General features: G+C 36.8%; 1 protein-coding gene across 3 annotated transcripts; it reads right to left on the bottom strand.

Annotated features, from left to right (window-relative positions):
* Positions 1-1,589: 1,589 nt before the first annotated feature.
* Positions 1,590-7,451, bottom strand: LOC122073385. 3 transcript variants are annotated; one of them, XR_006138772.1, is made up of 3 exons: positions 6,797-7,331; positions 2,621-2,724; positions 1,590-2,534 (listed from the first exon to the last, which is right to left on the bottom strand). XR_006138772.1 is itself a non-coding variant. In XM_042637968.1 (3 exons), the coding sequence occupies exons 1-3, from the start codon at positions 7,295-7,297 to the stop codon at positions 4,018-4,020; spliced, it is 315 nt and encodes a 104-aa protein (XP_042493902.1). In that variant the 5' UTR covers positions 7,298-7,400; the 3' UTR covers positions 3,497-4,017. The 3 variants fall into 3 exon arrangements, 1 of the variants encoding a protein (XP_042493902.1); XR_006138773.1 differs by lacking the exons at positions 1,590-2,534; positions 2,621-2,724 and adding an exon at positions 3,497-4,111 and having other exon boundaries at positions 6,797-7,006; positions 7,313-7,451; XM_042637968.1 differs by lacking the exons at positions 1,590-2,534; positions 2,621-2,724 and adding an exon at positions 3,497-4,111 and having other exon boundaries at positions 6,797-7,006; positions 7,287-7,400.
* Between the last annotated feature and the right edge of the window lie 1,914 nt (positions 7,452-9,365).

Genomic DNA, 9,365 nt, shown 5'->3' with positions numbered 1-9,365 from the left:
GAAGTTAGGGCAGGTGATTCTACTTATATGTTTTGGCCAGATTTATTTTGATTCCCCATTGGTGCTTTTCTTCATCTTGCTTTGTGCAAACAGCTTTGGTGATCATATCCCAGGAACAAGGGTTAATGAACATTTTATAAGAATTATTATTATGTGATTGAACTCCATATCGGGAAAAAAAATGTTAACTGAAGCATTCAAGAGAGAGATCTGCCAACACCATTGTTGCTGCCCATGCCTACTAAGAATTTAGCAATGTTGGTAATATTTTTTCGATTCTTTGCATCCTAAGAATTTTACTTTTTATATTGTTTATTTTGCAGATACACAATGTCATCATCAAGTGTGAATGACAACAATCGAGGTTCAGTACTAAAGTACTTGAATATTGTATGCTACTGCCAAAAAAGGGCATTGATTAGAATATCAGAGTGCTAATAGCAAACACAAGCTCTACTATTTCTGCCTCAATGCACCACAATGTTGTGGATTATTTTCTTGGTGTGACCCTGTAGAAAATCAAAAGTGTTGCCTCTTACCAGAGACAATATCACCACAATCACTCCCCAGACATCTATTGGTGGCAGAAGTCTTGAAGATTAACAAATGAAGGAAGAGATTTGTGCTTTGAAGAAAAGAGTGAAGGGACTAGAGAAGTTTGTTAGAACCTTTCAAATTATAACTTGTTTTGGTCATTGTTATCTTGTTTGGGAGAAAATAAGGAGTTAGGAAGAAGATACATAAGTTGTGATGACTAGCTTTAACTCTTCAACTTTCAATACTATTGTACTGGTTTTATTAAGTTAAACCTAGTGTCTTTGTATTTGTCTATCGCATAATTTAAGCAAATGGACAACATTTCCCTTCAACATAGGACAATATGACAACATGGCTGTATTCAAGACAACATTATGCATCCCATATAAACACATGGACTCATTTTTGAAAAAACGAACAGCATTTCAATTCAATATGAGACATTATCACAAACCCGTTAAGATGCAATAACGCAGTTTAACTGAAAATACACCAGATTTCAAAAGGACCATTAACATCATCATATAAGACTTTCCACATGACAAGCCTATTAAAGTGCATCCATAGAGTCTACCTTAATACACTTTTGTTCCATCATTTTTTCAAAATCCAGATAAACAAACAAATTGTTCCATAACCCAGATAAACATCAGTGTTTCAAAACCAAATAAACAAACAAGCAGTTCCATAACCCAATAAACATCATTCAATGACAACTTTCTCAAAAAAAAAAAAAAAAAAAAAGAGATTGTTCCATAGACCAACTGTTCTCTCCCATCACCATCCATTTTCTTATTTCTTCTGATCATGTGTTCTCCTTCATTTTGCGTACTTGGCAGCTTGCCTGACTAAATTTTTCTCCTGAATTGTTTTTTTGTGTAGGCTGAGATGTTGCTTGTGACCTTGTTAGTACTTGGGAGTTGCTACCTTCATGTTGAATTTCATCCCCTTGCTTTCTTTACACAAACACAAAGTAAATTTCAAAAGTGATATTAGTCATGTAAGTTAAATAAATAATGATCAATTGTAAATTACACGTGAGGAGGCTTTCCTATTTTGTTCTTTTTCTTTGGTGGTCCGTCATTGCGAGGACATGTTCTCATGTTGTGATCATGTAGGTTGCAGACATCACATCTCGCATTTGAAATTTTTTTCCTAGCAAGACCTCATCAAATTCCCTTTTTCTACTTTTTCGGGGTCTACTGAGCCTCCTCTTAAGAAATGGAGGTTGGACAATCCCAGAAGAACCATCAATTACCAAATCAACCAATGCTGGTAGTGGTTCGATGAACTCATTATATGCCTAAAGATACATGTTGACACTATAGTATGGATTGCAATAAGCTTCAAGTGACCCCATGCTGTGTGTGATAGCTGCTGTTACATGTTAGCATGGCAACCCCGTACAATCCCACAACCTACAACGACATGCCTTAACTAACAAATTGACCACAACCTTGATACCATGTATATCTACCCCCTCAAATGCTTATGTATTAACTTGGTGCATAATGCATTCTCTTGCTGTCTGTTGTACCTTGTCTAAATTTTTCTTCATATCAGGTGTGATTAGACCAGATACTGGATAGCTGCAACCCTTCTGAAACATCTTAAGCATCCTACTCATTATCTTCAGCCTTATCTCATCAACTATCAACATAATAAGCTTGTCTCTCACAGCTGCTAGCCAATGGTTGAACGACTCGATCATATTATTGGTTATCTGAAGACTCTTAGCAGCAAAATCAAATGCATGTCTTACACATAACTTTGTAGGAGTACTAATCATCCAATCATATGCATCGATCATTGGATATCTCCTTGATGGCATTCATTTCCTTCTCAAATTGGATGACTGTTGTTGCTAATGCTGCTGACCAAAAGTGCTTCTTAAATAGTTGTCCAGAAAAAACTTACTTGAAGTTCTGGTATAGATGTCTAACATAGCATCTTTGATGCAGATTAGAGAATACTCTGGCGATGGCATCCAATAAATCCTAAGCAGTTTAACAATAAAAGTCAAATACTTATTACATATTAGTAGGTAGAAATAAATATCATGATTAACATATTGGTAACATACCTTTTGTTTGTTTGACATAAAAGTGAGAGCGATATCATCAGATGCCGTACCAAGAGCTTCATGTAGAACTTCAAGTGAAAAAAGCTAGTTGTCTTTGCATTCAACTTCAACAACAGCATATGCCACAGGGAACATTTCATTATTCCCATCATAAGAGACTGCTACCAAAAGAATGTCTCTATATCAAGTCTATCAGTCTATCAATAAACTAGATAGATTTACAAAACATCATTGTTCCAAAACCAAAACTAACAAAATAGTAAACATGGGAGAACCTTGCTGCTTACTACCATAAGAACTTGACACTAAATTGTATAACTATAAATAGATCAAACTATTCAGGTTTTTCCATTGAAACAATGAAACAAGCATCTTGTTGACATTAAGTCTTAAAAAAAGCCGATATAGGTTCTCCAACTAATATTATTCATAAGACCATCAGAAGTGATGTGCATATTACTTGGTAGAAATAAGGAATCTCCCATATGATGAATCTCTTTTTTTATTTTTTGGTGGGCAAGTGGACAATGGTTAGTCCTTGACAAATGTAGGTTTCAGAAGGTGATGCAGGGTCTTAGGGAATAAAGAAATCTCTGAGAGAAATCAGAGTTGCAGGGAGAAGAGAAGAGAAGAGTCATACAAAGGGGAAGGGGGAAGAAGGTCTCACGACCAAGCAAACCACAAGGTTTCAACTAATTAATTAATTCATCATTCAAAAATCTGTCCAATTACTTGGGTTACATGCCTTTATATAATAAACTGAAATTAAACTTGCCTAATAAAATCTAAAATTAAATTAGCAACTCCTAATTTGCTTCCTAAATTCTAACTAATGAAATTAGAAACAAAATAAAACTTAAATTGGTAACTCCCTAATTGACCATTAACTACCCAAATTAAAGATTGCAAATAATCCCGAACAAAATAAAATCCTAAAGATCCTAAGGAATCCCAAAAAAATCCAATCGGACCCAGTTCATCTCGGTTGAGATTGCCCAAAGGGTCAATCCGGCTCAACAACATCAATTCTGCATCAACTCCCCCAGTGTTGAGAAAAACTCGTCCACAAGTTTTAAAGAATGACAACAATAAAAATTCACGAACGGGGGTGAATTGCTCGTCGTCTGCATCGCGAACAAAATCTGTGATGTGAAGCTTTGGAGGTGCATTCAAGTTCGGAAAATCACGGGGAAGAACTAATTCATGATAGTGAACAAGTGGCACTGCATTGATGTCCTCCATTACTTGATCCACAAATTTCTCTTCTTCTGTTGTCATCACCTGTTCCACAATAGGACGGTCTTCCACTTGTATTAATGCCTCTGGTTCAACTTGTGGTTGTACTGGGGATATCACTTTCTCTGACTTAATCAACCCATGAAGATCAAATTTTTGACTCATGTGGTAAGCCTGGAGGGTGCACATATTATTGTCACGATCAAGAACACCATCCCGTTGTTCCAACCAGCCTCGACCCAATTTAATGATGCACTGAGAAGAATCAAACACTTTACAAAAAGCACCATCATAATAAGGAGGAATAGAAAATTCAACAAATACATTATCCTCCGACTCAAAAAAAATCTGACTGGTCTCTGACAACATGTCCACCACAGATCTGGAGACAAAATTTTCATTTAGTTGCTCATCAATTAACAATTTAACAGACTTTCCATTGGGCAGACGAACTCTGAACCTGAATACAAAGGAATCCATGACCAATCTTGTGTTCGGAATTGCTATGGGCCTCACAAAGATAAGACACCAACTCCAATAATCAAGTATATACAGATTAATTATCAAAATAGGAATGTTTTATTAGGAATAAGCTTAGGGTTGGGTTCCATACATGTTAGGCCTTTGATCCCATGTGTTTTGAGTGTAATAGACCACTTTTATGGTTCTAAAAGGGGGGCCTAAGATTGAATACGGGATTACTAGTTAGTTTCCATTTTCATTAGTTTCCTTTTTAATTGGGCTTGATTTGATTTTTATTAGTTTCCTTATGAGTCAAGTTATTAATTGAATCAAGTCACTAGTAGGAGAATATTTGGTTTCCTTTTTGAGGAACCTTCTATTTTGTAATTCCCTCCCCCCATTAACATTATAAATAAAGAAGAGGAGGCTCCTAAAAGCCTAGAATGATTTTGATAAAAAAATTAATGATTGTTGCTATTGTCTTTTTCATGAAAAGTTGTCTTGTGTTTGATCAAGGCTGAAGGAATTGGTGTTTGATCAAATTGACTCTTTGCAGCGTGAAGTCCAAGAGGTCTCTTCAACTATTCTTTCTTTATTTTCAAAATTAATTGCAAGGTTCTTCAAACCAGGTAAGGGATCTGAACTGCTTTTGATTTCTGATTCTGGAAATCTCAAGTTTCTCTCCTGCTGCCTCTATATTGTTCTGAAGATCCAACCAGCTAATGGCCCTCCCCTTTTGATTGATTGTTGGGTTTATTAAGAGGGAGGTTTGACCTTAATTTGGGACCAATCAGACCATGGGTTTGTCTAATCTGAGGTATTAAATACTTCTGGCCGACTGTGTTTCTACCCAGATTTCAGATCTGGTTTGACTTACTTGCTCCTGTGGTATTTGTTTCTAATTGTGGCTTATCTAGTACTCTATACCTGCTGCTGGTTAGTCTATTTATTTGATGTAATCTCTGTTTGGAAAATTTCAAATTCTAGGTTTGAAAATTCTGATTTACAAGGACTGTTTGACTCTTACTTCTGGACTGTTGTTTGCTGCCTAATTTTGGGTCATTATTGGTTGTTCTCTGGTTTATAAAATCCTGCAGTCTTGGGTCTGGTTTGGTTGTCAAATCCATCCCTACATTAAGATGTTGTTGAGCCGGATTGACCCTTTGGGCAATCTCAACCGAGATGAACTAGGTTCGATTGGATTTTTTTGGATTCCTTAAGATCTTTAAGATTTTATTTTGTTCAGGATTATTGCAATCTTTAATTTGGGTAGTTAATAGTCAATTAGGGAGTTACCAATTTAAGTTTTATTTTGTTTATAATTTCATTAGTTAGAATTTAGGAAGCAAATTAGGAGTTGCTAATTTAATTTTAGATTTTATTAGGCAAGTTTAATTTCAGTTTATTATATAAAGGCATGTAACCCAAGTAATTGGACAGATTTTTGAATGATAAATTAATTAATTGGTTGAAACCGTGTGGTTTGCTTGGTCATGAGACCTTCTTTCCCCTTCCCCTTTGTATGACTCTTCTCTTCTCCCTGCAACTCTAATTTCTCTCAGAGATTTCTTTATTTCCTAAGACCCTCCTCGCATCAAGGGAAAAGAGAAAAGAGAAAAGAAAAAGGAGCGGTGGGTTGCAGTAGAGGGATCAAAGAGGATAGGAAGGGTTTTGTGTTGCTGTAGAAGATGGAATTTTATTTTTATTTTTTTTATTGTTGTTCTCAGTGTCTGCAGAAACCAGAACTGAGAAGGGGAAGAAGATAGGGAAGGAAAAAGAGAATGAAGGAGATGGATCCTTTGGCTCTGATACCACTTGATGCGAGGAGGGTCTTAGGGAATAAAGAAATCTTTGAGAGAAATCAGAGTTGCAGGGAGAAGAAAAGAGTCATACAAAGGGGAAGGGGGAAGAAGGTCTCATGACAAAGCAAACCACAAGGTTTCAACCAATTAATTAATTCATCATTCAAAAATCTGTCCAATTACTTGGGTTACATGCCTTTGTATAATAAACTGAAATTAAACTTGCCTAATAAAATCTAAAATTAAATTAGCAACTCCTAATTTACTTCCTAAATTCTAACTAATGAAATTAGAAACAAAATAAAACTTAAATTGGTAATTCCTTAATTGACTATTAACTACCCAAAATTAAATTAGCAAGTCCTAATTTACATGTGCTATGTAGCCTACTCCAAAATTATCTGAGTAAAGAAAAAAGGGTCTGAACAAAGTACTCTACCATCTCAAGAAATAGGCAGGCTTATTGTAGTTAGTGTCAAAAACCTCCTTGTTTTCCTTTTGTTTATGGTAGCTGATACAAAATGACTTACTGAGAATCACACTATAGGATCAAATTCCCAACTATGAAATTGCATATTAGAAAACAGTGACTGACACAACCCTGTTTCCAGTGTCTATTCGAATAGAATTTCAGGATAGATAAGCTACTTCAAATACAAATTTTAAATTCCGTTACCTTCCTTGGACTTCTAGCTTAGTAAGTTCATCCCCTGTCCCTCCTACTACTATGATCAAGTGCTTCCTCTCCTCTACAATTGGTTCCCTCTTAACACATCTTTCATTAGAATCAACAATACAACCCATGAGCTTGGGTGTGTATAGGCTCCAATCTCCAATCTCCAATTTGCAATCTGCAATCTGCAATCTGCAATCTGCAATCTGCAATCTGCGAAGGGGGTCTTGGCATTTATGCTGTGAATATATGAATGGAAGGTAACTAAGGCATATCTGGAACAGTTTGGAGATTTTAACAAGAAGCCATTGTTATATGTATAAAACTGTTCTTTGCTGTTCTAAATGCATAATGCATTACATGAGAAATTTGGAATAATCGAACCTAGGGCATACATTTTCAGAATGCATTACATGAGAAACTTGGAACCTAGGGCATACATTTCTAGAATGCATTACATGAGAAATTTGGAAAAATCAAACCTAGGGCATACCTAAAATGCATTGGGTTTGAAATTACATGAAATTGCAGATACTCTCGCGCCTCGCGGGGTTGAAGAAAACACAGAGGAAAGACTTCGCCTGAGATGAGAAGACACCGCCGTCGCCTGAGAAGATCCCAATTTGGGAAAAAAGAGGGATTTCAAAAGCCTGAGTTCATCTGACTTCGCCTGCAGAGAATACTTCACCGGTAGAGAACTCGAAGTAAACTGTCGTGTCCGAGAAGCCTTCGCCGGAGAGTGATGGTGATGAACTCGCCAAGCGCTTGAAAGCTGAGTATCTGCGGAGGAAATCGATGGCCTGCGAACAAAGTCAAATGTAAGTGGGAGTTTTCGGGTTGAAAATAAAAAGGGTAAAATCGGATTTTCAATAAAATTCAATCAACCTTAAGGACTGACCGTATAAACATGCTATCGGTGTCATGTTTTTGGGTTTAAATGTAATAAATAAATTTTTAAGAAAAAAATATAATATAGGCAAACGTCAGTGGAAAATTGATTTAAATCACCCTATATATTATCAACATACCGTTTGTATTGAAATATTCACTTTTGAGAGTAGGAGGGCATCCACACCTTGGACTCAAGATACTATTACTTTTTTTTTTTCTTTTTTTTTACATCCTATAGAACTGCCCAAGGGGACTTTACTCTCACACACAAGAGATGAGGGGGAGGAGGAATGCATGTGATAGGAGTTGACCCCTAAACCACAAACTTGGCACCTGCTCTATGAACAGAAGTTGTAACCAGTGCGCTATGCACTGGATTCACATGTGGGCTATGGTGAGTCAACCTAGTTTTGAGACTTCTGGGTCTGGGAACTTGGGATGGAGATTGTGACAATTGACTTGGAATAGTTGATGCAAAAATATAATATAGGAGAAGGTTTTCTACAACACTAGTATAGAAGGGGGGGAGAATGATATCATTTACACAGGACTCATAAAATCAGTTCTTAATATCAATGGATTAATGGGGAATTGGAAATGAAATCAAAAGCTTAAATGCTAATCTCAAGAATTAAGGGGAAAAGTCAGGCTTAGATACCGAGGCATTTAATATATATATCAAGGGAAACACAAACCATTAGAAGCTTGCAACGAGAAGCGACTTGAGATCACTAATACCAGCGCGCACCTAACCCCAGGAATAAGGAAGGGCCTAATAGAAGGGGGAAAGAAAGGCGCCCCCTATTAATGATATGATTAGAAGCTTGCACAATAAAGGCTATTTCTTTCTGGGTGCAGATGTATATATTAATGGTTCTTTCAAATTTACATTCCTTAATTCTGGTTTTGTAGGAAGTATACATGAGTCAGAGGTCCAAAGTATATTCGAAGGAGTGTTGCAGGGGCAGCGATTAATTCACAATCTCACTGCTTGGACTGACTGACTCTGCATAAGCTATCAAACTCTTCCATGTGGAGCAAAGTGAATGGCCATGGGAAATGTTTATTTTTTTGCTGAATTGAAATATATGATTCGGGATTTTGTGACCTTTAATACGATCAAACAAAGCAGAACTAGGGTTTATATGACTCATCAGTTAGAAACAAGACTAGAACTGATTAAATCTATACTCAGGTCTGTTAGATCAAACACCACAAAATATGAAAATAAATAGACAAAAGATCCATACGACACAGAGATTTAACGAGGTTCACACACTAGTGTGGTATGCTACGTCATCGGGCGAAGAAGAAAATGTTTCACTATGCAGAAGAGAGATTACACCCAAGCAGCAACGAAAAAACTCGCCTGAAACCCTAACTCGAAAAACCCCCAAAATACAATGACTTTCTCAACAAGACAATAGTACGTTATATATATACCTCAAGTCGTGGGTCAACCCATAGGGTTGCAGTCGATCCGGTCGAACCATACTACGCCCCAACACCTCCATACAAGAACAGTGCTGGGCTCTGGGCTTGGGCCGATAGGCCCCAACCCCTCTGCTTCTATCACAGATCTCAAAAAACTTCTCATTCGGGTCGCCACCAAAATATGTCGGAGTAGGTCAATCTTTAAAACAGGTCAAGAATTCGAGACAAACTTAACAAGGTGTTAACC

This window comes from Macadamia integrifolia, chromosome 3, assembly GCF_013358625.1.
Source record: "Macadamia integrifolia cultivar HAES 741 chromosome 3, SCU_Mint_v3, whole genome shotgun sequence".
NCBI lineage: Eukaryota > Viridiplantae > Streptophyta > Magnoliopsida > Proteales > Proteaceae > Macadamia > Macadamia integrifolia.
Note: the sequence above shows the minus strand (reverse complement) of the source record. Positions and strands in the feature narration are given on the sequence as shown.

Coding starts and splice junctions, on each gene's coding strand:
- LOC122073385 (XM_042637968.1), bottom strand. Junction 4,112..6,796: donor AAGCTAGAAGTCCAAGGAAG/GTAACGGAATTT, acceptor GATTCTTCTCAG/TGCATCATTAAATTGGGTCG.